The sequence below is a fragment of the Tachysurus vachellii genome, chromosome 24, assembly GCF_030014155.1.
Source record: "Tachysurus vachellii isolate PV-2020 chromosome 24, HZAU_Pvac_v1, whole genome shotgun sequence".
In the NCBI taxonomy this organism is placed as follows: domain Eukaryota; kingdom Metazoa; phylum Chordata; class Actinopteri; order Siluriformes; family Bagridae; genus Tachysurus; species Tachysurus vachellii.
Genome location: NC_083483.1, coordinates 5,902,336 through 5,921,228, shown reverse-complemented (window position 1 = coordinate 5,921,228; position 18,893 = coordinate 5,902,336). Strand labels below are relative to the sequence as shown.

The 18,893-nt window shown below is 41.4% G+C and overlaps 1 protein-coding gene across 1 annotated transcript; it reads left to right on the top strand.

Annotated features, from left to right (window-relative positions):
* The first annotated feature begins 1,174 nt into the window (after positions 1-1,174).
* Positions 1,175-18,384, top strand: lamp1a (lysosomal associated membrane protein 1a). Its single transcript, XM_060859988.1, has 9 exons — positions 1,175-1,443; positions 6,937-7,052; positions 8,917-9,133; positions 10,719-10,886; positions 11,052-11,248; positions 12,677-12,799; positions 12,894-12,960; positions 14,488-14,655; positions 15,124-18,384. The coding sequence occupies exons 1-9, from the start codon at positions 1,392-1,394 to the stop codon at positions 15,261-15,263; spliced, it is 1,248 nt and encodes a 415-aa protein (XP_060715971.1). The 5' UTR covers positions 1,175-1,391; the 3' UTR covers positions 15,264-18,384.
* Positions 18,385-18,893: the final 509 nt, after the last annotated feature.

Here is an 18,893-nt window from a genome sequence, read left to right as displayed (position 1 = left end):
AAGATCTTTTTAATCATCGTGAGTTGAAGATCGTTTCCATCTGAACTAAAATCGTTGTCACGAGGTAATTTCAGACTACGTGGCCAAAAGATTAGTTGGCGGTCAGCGTTCAGAGACCGATTCTGCGTTCGACTGATTTCTGAAGTAACAAACTGTATATAGAGTACACTGTACGTTATAATCGCTGCAAATCTGTGAAGGCTTTCCTCTAAGTTTTAAAATTTGCGTGTTGGGATTGTCGTATGTTGAGCCACGATAGATAAGACGGTGATGTTCGGCGATGAGGCCTGGGGTGCAGTCAGTGTTCTGGTTTATCCCAAAGGTTCAGTGGGGTTGAGTCAGAGCTCTGTGGAGGTCCATCAAGTTCTTCTACCTTTATCAGCTTGGCAACTCAAGTTATCGTAGAGCTCACTTTGTGCGAAGGATCACGTTATCGTACCGGGACGGGTTTGGACCCCTTAGTTCCAGTAAAAGTAAGCCGTCACGCTACAGCGTAGACGCACTATACGGTTGTGCATAGTTTTGTGTAGAGACTTTTGTGTAGAGACTTTTGGGACATTTGTAATGTAATCATAAAGAATTTAAAGATCTCCTTCGTTGGACGACGACTACTCAGAACTACCTCTTGTTTCTTTTGGTAATAACACATTTGTAAACGGTTCCAACCGAGTCAGTATGGAAGAGGGAAGGGAAACGTGTTGAACTGGAGCTTCTACATAAGTTCATAGAAAACATGAACTCATCACGTCATTGACACGTGATCAGATTTCAAAAATCTGTTGAACCTTATCCTGTATGTAGAAGCACAAGTTCTGGGTCATATGGAGCAGCGCGTTTAAGGCCCTCGTGGGTACGCGTGGATTTGCGCAGAATGACGCATTTCCTGGAAATAATCGTTTGTAGGTGTAAAAACCTTAAGCACGACTCTATAAACATCGTATAAATACGAGGTGACTATAACACCTAGAACGGGATCGGATCTGTGTATAGGGTGTCGTGTTTAATGATATGCACGCGTTTTTAGTTGTTTATTTGTGTTTTTACCGTGTTAAAAACCGTGTGAAAAAAGTTGCTCGGGTGGTTAGACACGTGACCGCGCTGCTGGGTGACTCGTAGACACGTGACCGCGCTGCTGGGTGACTCACATGACTGGAACATTCCCGGTGTTGATATTGAGTGCTAGAGAGAGAGAGAGAGAGAGAGAGAAAGAGAGAAAGCAAGCAGAAGGATTTGACAACACACGAAGTGAAAGAACTCTTTTGGACAATTTAACACGACTGAATCTGCGTGTTTGTTTGTTTTTCTCCGAGCAGCGCGTGACTCCGGGTGTTGTTTACTGCTGTCTTTACTAAAAAACTGCCTGTTTTCCGAGAGCGAATTATTTATTAAACATGGCTCATAAACTGCTATCCGGCTTCACCATCGGCTTCTTATTTGTTTTAGGTAAGCAATATTTTCCTATATTTAAAAAACGTCTATCACGTGTTGGGACGATCGCTTAAAAAGTATCTATTTATTTTTTAGTTAAAAGTTCTGTAAAAATTTCTGTTTATTTTTTTAAATGCAAAAAACAAACAAACATGCGCTTTACTTCTTATTAACTCCTAAATCCTGTGTACATGTCATACCTGCAGTTTTACGTTACAAAACTACGCCATAAGTGTCTGTAACCTTGCCAGAGCGTTTCAGGCCTTGTGTGTGTTTTGTTTTTTGTTCCCCTCGTAATTCGAGGCGTCGATATGCTTTCAATTACGCACCTTATTCCGTGTGTAAACACAATAACTCCCTCACACACGGCCCTTAATCTAATAAAGCTGCGACTGGATGCTAGAATTGTGCAGGCGTAGAAGCGCGAGCGTTTGTCCGGGGTCTAGTCACGTGACTGCTGAAGCGCTTTGTGCACTAACAGTACAGTCTCTGTGTCTCGAGCTGTCTCAAAATGGCTCATTGCATCCTGCATAAGAGCAGTATATCACACGATATGTCTTACACCCACAGAAGTTCACTGCGTACTCTCTGTGAAGCTATGTGTGTGTGTGTGTGTGTGTGTGTGTGTGTGTGTGTGTGTGTGAGAGAGAGAGAGAGAGAGAGAGAAAGAGTGAGTGTGTGTGACACTGATCATTTCAATAAACTGTACAATGGGCCTATAGAGGGGGTATAGAGTGCCTATAGAGGGGGTATAGTGGGGGTATGGAGCGCCTATAGTGGGGGTATGGAGGGCCAATAGTGGGGGTATGGAGGGCCAATAGTGGGGGTATGGAGGGCCAATAGTGGGAGTATGGAGGGCCAATAGTGGGGGTATGGAGGGCCTATAGTGGGGGTATGGAGGGCCTATAGTGGGGGTATAGAGGGCCTATAGTGGGGGTATAGAGGGCCTATAGTGGGGGTATGGAGGGCCTATAGTGGGGGTATGGAGGGCCTATAGTGGGGGTATGGAGGGCCTATAGTGGGGGTATGGAGGGCCTATAGTGGGGGTATGGAGGGCCTATAGTGGGGGTATGGAGGGGGTATAGAGGGCCTATAGTGGGGGTATAGAGGGCCTATAGTGGGGGTATAGAGGGCCTATAGTGGGGGTATAGAGGGCCTATAGTGGGGGTATAGAGGGCCTATAGTGGGGGTATAGAGGGCCTATAGTGGGGGTATAGTCAAGTCAAGTAGCTTTTATTGTCATTTCAACCATATATAGCTGTTGCAGTACACAGTGAAATGAGACGTGATGGATCATGGTGCTACATTGAACAAAGACAGAGATAAGGACTTAGTAAGTTAGTCCTAGTCACATAAAGTGCAACTTTGCAACCTGGTGTACACAGTGCAGGACAAGACAGTGCAGGACAAAAGACAGTGCAGACGAAAAATTTCAAGACAATACAAACAAAGACATTACACAAAAGACCATAAACAAAAACAGCACAGACCAGTGTAAATACTGTATGTTCAACAATATTGTGTGCAGTAATACTATTATGAACAGTGTTATAGTGTGGGTATAGTGGGTATAGTGGGTATTATTATCCTTCAGACTGTGATTCCAGTTTATTTCTAGTATTTTAACTGTAAGTAATTAAAGTCCTATTTGAACTGGGTTAGTTTTACATAAGTGAGTTAATGTAATTATTACATGTCTATCCTTCATGTCAGGCATTTTATATGAACTGTTCTGTGTCTGGAAAAAATACACATCTACCAACTTTAAAAGGATGTGTAGTGTAGTGTTGCCATCTGTAAGCACCTTTTTTAAGCTTCGCATGAATTACTGCATTTGTGTGGGTGTGTGCATGTGTGCGCGTGAGAAAAAAAAAGGCTTTCACAGAACTTTTTCTGCAGTATAGAGACATGACAGGAAGCAGTGCAAGTACTAGCCAGGTTTAATGCTCAAGAGGAAAAGAGTTAGGTTGCATTTATCGGACTTGGTGGTTCCCGATGAGTTTTTAGCAATGGTTGGAGAAGCCTACATACTGGTTATACATGTACAGACACAAGCTCTACAAAACATACCGTTTGTAGTAATATGAGCCTTCGGTGTCCAAGATAACAATGCATACAGGCTACGTTGAGATGTACACAAGGTACATTGATTTCTACAGAGATAACGTATCCGGTGTGAATCGACCATCGAATCGAAATACTACAGACGTGTAGCAGGATATCGGATCCTTTCAGAAAAGTTTTTCAGTTTATTACGTTAAAAGGAAACGTATCCTTTCAATCATAGAACATTTACACTGGTAAAGCCACTAAGTTGGAGTCAAGAATGTTCTACTTTTGCTATCTATAATTACTGTAGATGTATATCAACAGTCACATGTTCCCGTAAGGAATGCTTCCTCTTCATTTATTTATTTATTTTTTGCCTTATTATTATTTTCCCCACACAATAATGAAAGTTTCTGGAATTCTTGGGCTTGCAAAGTTAACACCGTTCACGGCGTCTTTTTTCCTCTTGTTTCTTTTGTCCCCTGTTTCTTTCTCTTCTATCTTTTATTATTTAGTTTCATTTTAATTAGTTTATGTAGTGAAATAGGCACCATGTTAGACACGCTGTGTTGATGAATTTGCGTTAGAATCGACGCTGTTATGAATCTTTAAGAACGGGATCCAACGCGTAAAGAAATAAAAAACATACATTCTGTACTTTCTAAACTAGCAGGGTAATGTTCTGTTTGTAAAAACCTTCACACACCCATAATTGACTGAGCTGCTATGAGCCGACTTTGTAGTTTGAGTGAATCACGCAGGCCTGTGCCAGCATGTTTCTTTGTTTTCTCCTAATTTTTTAATGGTTACTAACAAAGCTAGAAACTCTGTGTGTGTGTCTGTGTCTGTGTCTGTGTCTGTGTGTGTGTCTGTCTGTCTGTCTGTGTGTGTGTGTGTGTGTCTGTGTGTGTGTGTCTGTCTGTGTGTGTGTGTGTGTGTCTGTGTGTGTGTCTGTGTGTGTGTCTGTGTGTGTGTCTGTGTGTGTGTCTGTGTGTGTGTCTGTGTGTGTGTCTGTGTGTGTGTCTGTGTGTGTGTCTGTGTGTGTCTGTGTCTGTGTGTGTCTGTGTGTGTGTGTCTGTGTGTGTGTCTGTGTGTGTGTCTGTGTGTGTGTCTGTGTGTGTGTGTCTGTGTGTGTGTGTCTGTGTGTGTGTGTCTGTGTGTGTGTGTGTGTGTCAGAGAGTGTGTGTGTGTGTGTGTGTGTCAGAGAGTGTGTGTGTGTGTGTGTGTCAGAGAGTGTGTGTGTGTGTGTGTGTCAGAGAGTGTGTGTGTGTGTGTCAGAGAGTGTGTGTGTGTGTGTGTCAGAGAGTGTGTGTGTGTGTGTGTCAGAGAGTGTGTGTGTGTGTGTGTCAGAGAGTGTGTGTGTGTGTGTGTGTGTCAGAGAGTGTGTGTGTGTGTGTGTGTCAGAGAGTGTGTGTGTGTGTGTGTGTGTGTCAGAGAGTGTGTGTGTGTGTGTGTGTCAGAGAGTGTGTGTGTGTGTGTGAATGTAAGCATTTCCCTGAAGTTTCCTGTGTAATCAGCATGATGGGATTGCTGGTTGCACAATAGTGGTATTGTCACACTGTATGGCTTCTTCCTTTTTAACTGTCTTTAATAAATATCCATCTAGAATCAGATAAAAAATGTTTGATTGTTTGTAATATTCTAATCTAACTCATGAATGCACAGAGAGTTTTGTTAGATATTTCATTCTAATATACGTTTGCTTATATACACCCACTTAAACCTGTACATCCGCTCAATCAGGCAGATTTCCAATAAGCCAATCATGCGGCAGCATCACGGTGCATAAAATAAAGCCGATACAGGTCAAGAGCTTGAGGTACTGTTCACATTAAACATCATAATGTAGAAAAAGTGTGACCTCTGTGACTTGGGGTTTGGTGCCAGATGGGCTGGTTTGGATATTTCAGAAACTGTTGATGTGGGATTTTTACACACAGCAGTCTCTAAGTTTTACACTGAATGGGGGGTGAAATATAATAATAAAATCGTGTTGATGAGAGAGGACAGAGGAAAACTTCCTGCTTGGTTGTTTTGCTTCCAGGAAAGGTTTAGTAACTCAAATAATCAGTCTTTACAACCGTGATGAGCAGAAAAGTATCTAAGAACATACCTTGAGGTAGATACTACAGCAGAAGACCACCTCTGGTTCCACTCCTGTCTGGGCAAAAAGAGAAATCTGGGCACAGACTCACTAAAACTGGACAGTTAAACATTAGGAAAAAAAAACTTTTTTTTTTTTAGATGTTCTATTGCAGTTTGGGTGAGTGTATGTCATCAGATTAATGCTTTCAGCTGAAACCAGAGGAACCTGATGTGGTCTTCTGCTGTTGTAGCTCATCCACCGCAAGGTATGTTCTCGGATGTGATGTTTTCTGCTCATCACGGTTGAAAGAGATGCACTGGAGGCTCAAGCAGTTAAGGCTCTGGGTTGTTGATCGGAGGATCTGACTGTCGGGCCCCTGAGCAAGGCCCCAACTCTCACTGCTAGATTTACAGCGTTTAGCAGACGACCTTATCCAGAGCGACTTACCAGATTTTTTTTATCTCATTTTTATGCAACTGAGGGTTAAGGGCCTTGCTCAGGGGCCCAACAGTGGCAGCCTGGTGGACGTAGGAATCAAACTCACAACCTTCTGATTGGTAGCCCAACACCTTAACCACTAGGCTACCACATCTCTATCATGGCTGACTCTGTGCTCTGTCCCAACATGGGATATGTAAAGTAAAATTTTCCTTTTCCTTATATTGTAAACAGCGTTTGTTGGAGTTAACTTAGACTTTCTGTCCGTTTCATTCTGCGGACCGTTCACTCATAGGAGCCTTTTCTTACTTGTGTGTAAACTCTAGAGGTGTGAAAATCCTGAGATCAGCATTCCTCAAACCAGCACATCTGACACCAGCAACCGTGCCACAGTCACAGAGATTACACGTGTGAACATTAACTAAAGCACTTGACCTGTTTCTGCAGAAATTTCTGCTTTGTCCTGCTGCCACATGATAGGCTGATTGGAGAACTGCACGATATACAGGTGTTCCTATTAAAGTGGCCGTGAGGGGAAATGCCCGTCCAGTTCACATTAAGTGCAACATATAAGTGCATATAATGTCCCTCAGCACAGTTTCAAAGAATATACAGTAATAACTACCATCTTGTGGTAATTCAATCAATATATTAAATAATAAGTGTTTTGCTTCTTTTATTGTTTTACACTGTTGTAGGAATCATTAATGGTAATTTAGCTGGCAGTGAATTATTCTGATGTAAATGTGTTTAATATTAATTATTTTTTTTTATGCGAGCAAACAATATTGTGCTCCTCTTATATTCCAGTGGTAGAAGAGGCAGTTTAGATGAAGTGAAGGCCTGTGTTGCCCCCTTGTGGTCGTTAAACCTAACTGCAATTTTTGTGTGCTGGTGTAAAAAATGTTGTAACATTCTGATGCTGTGTGTTTCAGGCTGTCTGACTGCAGTGCATGCTGTAATATTTGAAGTAAAGAATGGAAATTCAACTTGTATAAAAGCAGATATCTCAGCTAACTTTACCATAACGTACCCCATCGTCAACGGCACGGTATGTAAACACATACACACACACACACGTTACTTTGAAGAGCAAATATTCTGTTACCAGAATGCCAACTGGGCTGTGAGAGCTAATTAAAAAACTTCCTTATTATTAATAATAAATGTCTTTTTTTTTTTTTGTTGTTTTTGTTTTGTTTAATCATCACTTTATTAATTGTTATTAATTGAAAAGCCACCAAAATAAATAAGCATTGCTTTTCTTTACAATATTGTTTTGGTAATATTTATTTGCTGCAATGTAGCTTAAGGCTTTATAAAGGTTTATAACATGCGTGTCTTTTGATAGATCCTTATACTCTCAAACGGATGCGATATTTATATCACATATTTATTGCTTTAACATGAGTTAGCAATATGTTATTCTGTATATTTGTTTTGCTATAAAATACAGCTATTCATGTGTTATGAAGGTAACGTAATATCATGTATTTATTTATTTATTTAGTATGTTTAGTATATATGGAGTACTTTTCCTAAGGATTCGGGATTTGATTTGTTCCTCCTTATACTGTGCATATCATTAACTACAGTTAAAATAAGAACTGTATATAATGTGCACTTATATTAGATGTATAGTAACACTATCAGTGTCAGTGAAGAGCAGTGCAGAGAAACTTTATGGAGCCTTAATGGACCTGTTTGGACACGTCTGTGTTGAGGAGTCTGATGAACTGAGAGAAGAAGTTCCTCCTGAGAGTCATTAGACTACACGATTACTCTCCAGACTGCAGGCTGAACTGTGTGTGTGTGTGTCTCTGTGTGTGTGTGTCTCTGTGTGTGTGTGTCTCTGTGTGTGTGTGTCTCTGTGTGTGTGTGTGTCTCTGTGTGTGTGTGTGTCTCTGTGTGTGTGTGTGTGTCTCTGTGTGTGTGTGTGTCTCTGTGTGTGTGTGTGTGTCTCTGTGTGTGTGTGTGTCTCTGTGTGTGTGTGTGTCTCTGTGTGTGTGTGTGTGTGTCTCTGTGTGTGTGTGTGTGTCTCTGTGTGTGTCTCTGTGTGTGTGTGTGTGTCTCTGTGTGTGTGTGTGTGTCTCTGTGTGTGTGTGTGTGTGTGTGTGTCTCTGTGTGTGTGTGTGTCTCTGTGTGTGTGTGTCTCTGTGTGTGTGTGTCTCTGTGTGTGTGTGTCTCTGTGTGTGTGTGTCTCTGTGTGTGTGTGTCTCTGTGTGTGTGTGTGTCTCTGTGTGTGTGTGTGTCTCTGTGTGTGTGTGTGTGTCTCTGTGTGTGTGTGTGTGTCTCTGTGTGTGTGTGTGTGTCTCTGTGTGTGTGTGTGTGTCTCTGTGTGTGTGTGTGTCTCTGTGTGTGTGTGTGTGTCTGTGTGTGTGTGTGTGTGTCTGTGTGTGTGTGTGTGTGTCTGTGTGTGTGTGTGTGTGTGTCTGTGTGTGTGTGTGTGTGTGTCTGTCTCTGTGTGTGTGTGTGTGTCTCTGTGTGTGTGTGTGTGTGTCTCTGTGTGTGTGTGTGTGTGTCTCTGTGTGTGTGTGTGTGTGTGTCTCTGTGTGTGTGTGTGTCTCTGTGTGTGTGTGTGTGTGTCTCTGTGTGTGTGTGTGTCTCTGTGTGTGTGTGTGTGTGTGTCTCTGTGTGTGTCTCTCTGTGTGTGTGTGTGTCTCTGTGTGTGTGTGTGTCTCTGTGTGTGTGTGTGTCTCTGTGTGTGTGTGTGTGTGTGTCTCTGTGTGTGTGTGTGTGTGTCTCTGTGTGTGTGTGTGTGTGTCTCTGTGTGTGTGTGTGTGTCTCTGTGTGTGTCTCTGTGTGTGTCTCTGTGTGTGTGTGTCTCTGTGTGTGTGTCTCTGTGTGTGTGTCTCTGTGTGTGTGTCTCTGTGTGTGTCTCTGTGTGTGTGTGTGTGTGTGTGTGTTGTGAGCAGAGCTCTGTGGTTGTGCCGCTTCCAGTAACAGCAGTAGTGGGAAATGGCAGTTCCTGCGGAGAAGCAGGAGTTTCCCCGGACCTGCTGGCCTCCTTCGGTGATGGTCACTCTCTGCGCCTCGTGTTCACCAGCAACAACCTCGTATATCGTGTGGCCAACCTTACGCTGAGCTACAACCTGAGTGACACCACCACCTTTCCTAATTCCTCCAGCAAGGGTAGGAAACACCAAACACTGCACACTATTACTTTCACAAAAAAAGCCTTTATTCCAGGATGAGTTCAGAGTATTTACACATCTTACACACATTCAAACTGACTCTTTGATGTAAAAAAAAAAAAATCAAGCTATTTTTGGTCAGAACTTTTCTCCATCCTCAGTGTGTGAAATGGCACAACGACGTCTTTTTTTTGATGAAAAATAAACAAGTGTACGCACCCTGCATTCAGTTATCAGTCAAACGATTCTGATCAACACTAAATAAATATCAGCTCACACTCTAGTATTTTCTTTATATTTTTCTAGAACGTTTTTCTATGAAAGAGTGTAAAATATTGCCCAGACATGATGTGGCACCCTGATAGACTCTTACTGACAACACCGAGATGTTTAATAAAAATCAAAAGGTGCTGTCTTGAAATTGTACGTTTTCTTTTTCTTTCTTTTTTTCCCTCTTAAACAAAGTTACTCATTGTTTTTAACTTAATATTTCTTAGGTTGTAATTTGATATTGAGGTTGTAAAAAGTTCTGACAAATCTATCACAAAAAAGGCCACTTTAACAGGGTAAAGATTTTAACTGGGGGCTGTAAAGGTTTTATATGTACTGTATAATGAATTGTATGTGTTAATTAATGAGTTCAGCATTATTGGGCATGTAGTTCTCTAAAACTAATCAATAACAAATAAACCATATTTCTGTAATAATTTAAGGTATGGCATATGCTACGCTTACATTTAATGTTGTGAAAAACTCAGTAATTGCTTATTAGGAACACACACACACACACACACACACACACACACACACGTGTTCATGCAGTTACCCTATCAGCTAATCATGTGACCACAGCATAATGGAAAAAAGGTCAAGAACTTAAGCTATGGTTAGCATCAGATATTAGAATGTGGGAAAATGTGACTTTGACCGTAGCAAGGTTTTTGGTGTCAGACAGGTTGGTTTGAGTATTTCAGAAACTACTGATCTCCTGGGATTTTCATACACCGTAGTTTTTAGTGTTAACACTAAATGGTACATCTATTGATCAGCAGTGTTGTATGTAGAAACGAGGATGAGTTTCACCCAAATGAGGATGAGGTTCCCTTTTGAGTCTGGTTCCTTTCAAGGTTTCGTCCTGTTCTATATAAGGGAGATTTTTCTTGCCTCAGTTGCCTCAGGCTTACTCACTGGGGATCAAAACAAACACATTTAAATATGTCTAAAATTAATGTTGAATGTTTTGTACCATATTTCATTATGTTCTAAAGCTGCTTTGAGACAATGTTCATTGTTTAAAAGTGCTATACTGTACATATCAAATTGAATTGAAATGGCTTGTTGAAGTCTAGACTGGTTCTAGCTGACAGGAAAGCTACGGTCAATCAAATTTCACTCTGTGCAACTGTTCTGAGCAGAAAATCATGCGTGAAAGTCTAGTATGAATCCTACATCAGCCAAGAAGCGGAATCTGAGGCTCCGGTAGATACCGAATAACCGAAACTGGAAAAGAGAGGGTTAAAAAAAACAAAACAAAACACAAGACTATTAGCTGAAGTTAACGTGCATGTCTCTTATCTGTGCAGAGATTGTGGTGTTGAGTACAAACAACTCTCAGATCTCTGCAAAGCTCAACACCACCTACAGGTGTTTGAGCTCCAGCTCAGTCAGGCTGGGAAGCTCTGGAGCGACAGTCACGTTCTTCAACATCCGCATGCAAGCCTACATGCCCAGCTCCAACCTGAGCACTGACGGTACTGTCCTTCTGTTAATCTCTATAGTGTTTATAATGTAATGTCTAATGGAATTTCTTAAGCACAAACGATGACCTCACTGTATACATCGTAATATTCGTAAATCTTTGTGTCTTGGCATGACGGAATTGGTGTAATGTAAATGCACTAACTTACTTTTTTCAGAGACCGTTTGTTCAGCTGATATTCCTACCACCACTATTGCACCTATTACCACCCCTGTCCCCCCGACCACCCCTGTCGTCCCGACCAACCCCGAGCGTGGCAACTACAGTGTTGATAACTCCAACGGCACGGTCTGTCTTCTTGCCAGAATGGGGCTGCAGCTGAATGTAACATATTTCTCCAAATCTCAGAATAAAGTAAGCACACGTACACAGGAATGACTCATGTTGTCATATTGTCTCTGGCATAACGTGAATTGTAATCGTTTTTTTATCAGCAACATAAATAATGTTTATGGGAACAGGGATCTGCATAATATCCATAAAGTGTGTGCACCTGAGCCATCTTTTTAATTATTTGCTTAGTATCCGGGCCAAAAAATCTCTGACCATCACATTTGTATGTGCTTTATGAACATCCAGTTCTACATAGTAACACAATTCAATTGCATTTGTATTGCGTTTTTAACACAGCCAATAAACAGTTTTACAAAAAAATATATGAAGTCAAGATCCCTAATGAGCAAGCCAGAGGTGACTGTGTCTGAGGAAAAACTCCCTCTGAGATGACATTAGGAAGAAACCTTGAGAGGAACCAGACTCAGAAGGTGTATTATATGGTCAGAAAGTGCAGTTATGTCATCAGGAAATACATTCTAGTTTTAACATGAAGTCTGTTTTGTTGAAGTTTTCCACTCTTTAATGATGGAGACTTAACTGCAAACCAGATCCAAATCCATTTTTTGTTGTTTTTAAGTGGCACCATTTACAGTATGGATTGGGTTGGATATGTCACGCTTGCCTGTCTTCAAAACTTGAGAGCCCTGTTGTAATGTTTACATTTGGAAAATTCGGACAAATACAAATTTAGTAAAGCACACACACAAATCAGTCAAATGACATTCAAAGACATTCTTGTATCGTTTTTTTTATAGATGGATATACGACGTTTTTTTTTTTCCAAACGTAAATGCTGTAGAACAGGGAGGAAAGAAAGGTGGAGAAAGTGCTAAAGACACTGAGGGAGGCAGAGTGTGCCTTTTGGCTTACTATGTATTCATATAATATATAATATAAAATTCTTGTTTTAAATTCTCACTGAGGGCTACACCCCCCTAAAGATGAAATCCTAGATCCGCCCCTGATCCTGTGTATCTCCTGGCTGTCCATGTGGAGAAATCCTCAGTAGCAGTAGTCTCCTGTCTTGCTGTAACAACCTCCACGCTTCTAGAAAGGCTTTCGACTAGATTTACAGCTTCAAGAGCACCACTGAGATCAGGCACCCGAGGTCTGGGGTGTAGTCGTTGTCTCGGTTCATCCCTAAAGGTGTTCAGTGGGGTTGAGTTCTGTGCAGGGCGCTCGAGTTCTTCCACATTAACTTTGGTAAAACATGTCTTTTGTGGAGTTTGCTTTGTGCACAGGTGCATTGTCGTGCTGGAATATGTCTGGGTTTCTTTATTGTAAAATGCACATACATGCTCTGTGAGCTACAGTTTAGTTCAGGACGGGTGACCACATATAGTGGTAGTAGATCTGAATTCTACGAATCGTGCATCTATAGCGAATGTGTTTCGACCACGACTGATTTTATATAACGGCTAAAAATTTCTCTCATCTCGATTTCAGACGATCGTGAAAATAAGTAACTTGGACCCCAAGAGTACGTCTTTCTCAGGGACGTGTGAATCCACGACTGCTACTCTGCTGCTGACTGGAAATCACACCAACCTCACCTTCACTTTCTCACTGGTGAGGGTCTTAAACTTACTCGCACAAACCCGTCTTCACACTTTCTCTCTCTTCCACAACAAACGACTCTTAATCCACGTCTTCATATCTACAGAACTCCACCACCAAAATATATCAGCTCAGCGCTTTGAACTTGTCAGCCAGCTGGGAAGATATGGCAGGTAAGGAAGAGTTACATTACTGACAGCTTTTACTAATGAGGAACTTCCACTTTCTTTAAAAAAAAAATTTTTACTTGAACATGTCAGTCTGTAGTTCTAATGAAGAGTTTGTTGTTGTTTATAAAAGTCAGGTAAAAACAAATGTTACTATTTTACTATTACTGCTAATACAGTGTTTTAAAAAGTATTTGCACGGTGAGTTTTTGTAGTTTCTCCTCTGTACATCACCACAGTGGATTTGAAAAAAGAAGAAAGATGAGTCACATAACTGAACCGTAATTACTCATTCAGTTTTCTGGAATCACTGGAATCTAATTTGGTCTGATTGTAATATTGGTGCACAGCTGTAGATCCAGTATGTGTGTTTTAATCGTTATGTGGTGATGTGTTCATGTTTCCATGTGAACAGTTTGTGCAATAACTAATAATCTAGTTTGGATATTATGTCCAATTATATCTCTTATTATTATGATTGTAAATTTGTGTCTCTGTCTGTGTGTCTGTGTGTCTGTCTGTGTGTCTGTCTGTGTGTGTCTGTCTGTGTGTGTCTGTCTGTGTGTGTGTGTGTCTGTCTGTGTGTGTGTGTCTGTCTGTGTGTGTGTCTGTCTGTGTGTGTGTGTGTCTGTCTGTGTGTGTGTCTGTCTGTGTGTGTGTCTGTCTGTCTCTGTGTGTGTCTCTGTGTGTGTCTCTGTGTGTGTCTCTGTGTGTGTCTCTGTGTGTGTGTCTCTGTGTGTGTGTCTCTGTGTGTGTGTCTCTGTGTGTGTGTCTCTGTGTGTGTCTCTGTGTGTGTCTCTGTCTGTGTGTCTGTCTGTGTGTCTGTCTGTGTGTCTGTCTGTGTGTCTGTCTGTGTGTCTGTCTGTGTGTGTGTGTCTGTCTGTGTGTGTGTCTGTGTGTGTGTGTGTGTGTGTGTCTGTCTGTGTGTGTGTGTCTGTCTGTGTGTGTGTGTGTCTGTCTGTGTGTGTGTGTGTCTGTGTGTGTGTGTGTCTGTCTGTGTGTGTGTGTCTGTCTGTGTGTGTGTGTCTGTCTGTGTGTGTGTGTCTGTCTGTGTGTGTGTGTCTGTCTCTGTGTGTGTGTCTGTCTCTGTGTGTGTCTGTCTGTGTGTGTGTGTGTGTGTGTGTGTCTGTCTGTGTGTGTCTGTGTGTCTGTGTGTGTGTGTGTGTGTCTGTGTGTGTGTGTGTCTGTCTGTGTGTGTGTGTGTCTGTCTGTGTGTGTGTGTCTGTCTGTGTGTGTGTGTGTGTCTGTGTGTGTGTGTGTGTCTGTCTGTGTGTGTGTGTGTCTGTCTGTGTGTGTGTGTGTCTGTCTGTGTGTGTGTGTCTGTCTGTGTGTGTGTCTGTCTGTGTGTCTGTCTGTCTGTGTGTCTGTCTGTCTATCTGTGTGTGTGTCTGTCTGTGTGTGTGTCTGTCTGTGTGTGTGTCTGTCTGTGTGTGTGTCTGTCTGTCTGTGTGTCTGTCTGTCTGTGTGTCTGTCTGTCTGTGTGTCTGTCTGTCTGTCTGTGTGTGTGTGTGTCTCTGTGTGAATCCTCTTTAGCTCAATTCATTGTCAGCAACAGCAGTCTTCAGTACATGCAGGGAACTATGGGCCGCTCCTACATGTGCAGCGTTGAGGAGGTTCTTCCCGTGGTCAGCACTTTCAGCCTCAACACCTTTGACCTGCAGGTTCAGCCTTTCGGCATCCACGACAACCAGTTTGGACCAGGTACAGCAGAGCTCATAGTGCTTTAACCTGGTCTGTGTCACTCTCAGAGCCATGTTCGTGTGTGTGTGTGTGTGTGTGTGTGTGACGCAGAGAGCCGTTACTGTTGAATACTTCATCTGCATGTGTTTTTTCCTGTATGTTATGTAATAGCATACGCTAAGTTTAGTTACAGTTAATGTTATGGATCACCTGCATTCACACATCTCTAAACAGCTATAAGTATAACCTCTCCCAATTCTGTCTTTTGTCTCTGAAGATAATGAGACAAAAAAAGATGATCATGTTACTGAGAAACCCTTAAGTCCTTTCTCTAAGAATGTTTCCTTAAAAGAAGCTTCACCAGAACAACCAAAACAAAACAAATAAATAGAATGATGCAGTAATATAGACCTGTAAGGTGATTGTAGCCAGAAAATAAATCAAATAGTTCTCTGTATCATTCTCATGTGTAATTTTGCTTCTTTTTAGTTGACATGTGTCGAATGCAGAAGGACAACATGCTGGTGCCCATCATTGTCGGTGCTTGCCTGGCTGGCCTCATCCTCATAGTCCTCGTTGCCTACTTGATCGGCAGGAAGAGGAGTCACGCGGGCTACCAGACCATCTAAACCACTACTATCTGACTAGGGCTATACTGTGTGTGTGAGCTTGAGTACTGTTTGTTTCCAGGGTTGTTAAACCTTTACTTTCATTCATTCACTCCACTACCTTTTTAAATCCATAAGAAAAAAAGGCCACTTGAATATTACTGCGTCTCTATTGCACCGGCCAAGTCACTGACAGACCCACTGACTGACTGACAAACCCACTGACTGACCCGCTGACTGACTGACTGACCCGCTGACTGACTGACTGACTGACTGACCCGCTGACTGACTGACTGACGGACAGACCCACTGACTGACTGACAGACCCGCTGACAGACCCACTGAGTGATTGACAGACCCATTGATTTGACTCTAGATTTGCAGGAGTGACACCTGTACAGTAGGTGGCACTCTAAACCCAAAATATGGGCCAGTAATTCCACATTAATGTGTTGTCCATCTGGTTACACCCCAGACCCTACACCCTAATTGCCCCCCATACCTATAACCCCTAGTCCCCTTTCAATACCCCTGACTCCTCCTTTTGGGATTAGTTAATGCCGTGACTAACACTTACATAACTACTTCCTCTTACATTTTCCTTCTCTGACTAAGAAAAACCAAAGAAAACACCAGGAAAAGTCTCTTCATCTCCAAGTTCAGCACATGCCGTCTTGTTAACACTCAGACCATCAACATACCATAATCCATCTACACAGACATGTTAGTTGGGTAAATCTCTAGCACTGACTTTACAGTGTGCTGTTTTGAGAATGAAAAGACATCACGATCATGTTAGCTGGCTAGCTTTTATGGCTACATCTGTGTTTTTGTTTTGTTTTGTTTCTCCCCTTGAACGTGTCAACTCCTGTCTACTTCTGAACCGAGTGCAGTGTAATACTTCATAATTCAGATGCAGAACGCTGATTGGACGGTTGAGACAGCAGTCTCTGGATGGTAGCAGTGAATTTCAATCGGTAGGATATTTGCCTAGAGCTTTCACTCATTTGCTGTGGTTGCCATGGTGATGAAGTGGCTAGTTTTCACGATTGAGAGCTTTCAGATGTAGCTGAGCTTTAGCAGCGTACGAGCTAGGGGGGAAAAAAAAAAAACCAAACGATTCAGCACAAAGTGGCTCCATCTGAAGTTGAAGCTGGGAGATAACTAGGTGGAAGTAAGAGGCATGTGAAGGATTCGGGGTTAAACTGTGACAATATTTATCTTATATGTTTACCAACTGGACAGTAACCTCCACTTTTGCTTTTAGCTAGCTAGCTTGCATGTTCTCGACAGTGATGCTACGCACATTCATACAGAAGATTTTCAACATGGACATCGAAACAGAACACACACAGTGTTTAAAGTTCAAGCGAAAAGATTCTCTGAACAACTGGAAAAAACTTATACCGAGCATGAACGCATGAAGGACTTTGGATAACAATTTGGCTAATTAGCTCATAGCTTTCATGCATACCGTAGGATGGTTGAAATTGAATTCGAAACAAAGCTGTTGGGAATTTTAACATTTTCCTCTATATAAAATGACAGTAGTGTAACACACAGCACCAACCACCAGCTAAGAGTGGGCTGATGTGTGAATTCACCCCATTTATTTTAATAATAATAATAATAATAATAGTAGTAATAATAATAATAATAAAATTCCAGCCTCCTGTTAAAGATTTGCGAAGCTCACAGGAACATCTTGGAGTCTTGATTAGTGAAGGAGGTCTAGCAAAATATTTGGGTTGTTATTGATTGATTATTTTATTGATCACTATCATGAATGAACTCTTTGTTCAAACATCAACTCACTATAGTGGTCATGTTTTTGTCATAATTACTATTGTTGGTTAAGGCCCAAGTGTCACCACTCTGGAAGATCCAGAGAAATGCAGATTATGATTTCATGGCACAGATGTAAAGAGATTACTGGGTGGGGATGTGACCTGATATGAGCTCTGACCCACCAGAGAAAACTGGGAGAACGAACTGTACGAGATTTTGAGAGAACAGAAAGAGAGACTCTGATACCAGGTTTGAAGGATAACGGTATCAGATGAAGAAAGCCTTAGAAGCTCAGGTTAAATAATTGATGCACTTGCCTCCTCTTTTCTCCCAGTTAGCGATCATGAATTCGGGCTTGGATTCGATTCTCGCCGTCTTTTTTTTTTTTTTTGTTGCTTTTTTTTCCACAAAGAAATAGAAAAAACGTTTCCAGGTCGGTGTAAGAAATGTACGCTAACTTGAACGCTCTGAACGTGATTTAGAAAACATTTTTGTAAGCAAAGTGCATAGTGACAGCGATTTGAAACCTAAATATTGGTAAATATTAACACACACCTCCTCTGATTCAGCATCCAGAAGCCGTTACACAGACCAAAGAGAGCTGGATGTGTATTCAATCCTTCAGATCATCGTAATTTGAACGGCGAAGGGTTTATTTTTCCATTTAAATATTCTTTCCTCTTTTGATATTTGCTTTTTTTTTTTGCTCGTTTTTTTTTTTTTTTTAATTCATTCATTTTAAGTTTCTGGGATTCCATTAAAAAAGGGAAAACCGTGATCTTCTGTACAAACCTGTTATCTTGACGTTCTCACCCGCTGATGCTCCTTAAGGCTGCAGTTTCTCTAATGACCTAAAATGTAGGTTTTTCACAAAGCAAACTGAATTATAACTCAAAGCTTCAAGTTTAATGTTTTTATTTTATTTTTTTCAGTAAACAGTAAATGAAAGCCGTGCAGCTCCTGGAGCAGAACCCAACTCGAGACACTTTGTAAAGGGGAGAAGTTTGATAATGCGGGTTGTAGCAGCTGTACAGAACACTGAGGGATCTGAAATTATCTCCAGGGATATAATCGTCCTTTCGAGCACATAATGAAACCTTTCTCGGTGAAAAATTGAACAGGACAGAAGCATCGAGATTTCATTGCATGTGTTTGCAGTTTCCGATTAAAATTTTCCTTCGTTGTTTGCTGTACAGCCGAATTTACTCTTCTTTTTTTTTTCCAAATATGTCGCTTTGTCTAATCTCTTCTGATTGAAGGTTTGCTCATATATATTTGCAGTGATCTGATCTTTTATTTTTGTAGAGAACATTTTTAATGCGTGGTGAAGCCAATAAAAGAAATAAATACTTTACTTGTCCTTTCCTTTCATAAATGTCAGCTTAAAAGCTTCACTGTATCAAGAAAAACATACATTTTTAATGCTTTAAAAGCTAGCAACTGAATAAGAGGAAGTTAAGGCACTCAGCTGGTTGCTTACACACTGAGCATCTTAAAATTCAAACCTCCTACTTAGTAATATCCTCACAAACACCAGGACCAAAAGGTTCCCTATCAAAACATGGCCCAGTGCTTCACACTGCCTCTCTCTGCTTGCCTTCTTCCCATAGTGCATCTTGGTATCAGCTCATCCCCAGGTAAACACACACACACACACACACACACACACACCCCTGGTTATCCAGATGATGTAAAAGAAAACCTTAATCCTCTCTTTAGACCAGACCTCCTTCCATTGGTCCATTGTCCAGTTCTGATGCTCCTGTGTACATTGTAGGTGCTCACACTGATGGACAGGAACCACTTCACCTGTCAGGGGTTTTAATTTTATGGCTTATATTAAATTTTATGGCTTATATTAAA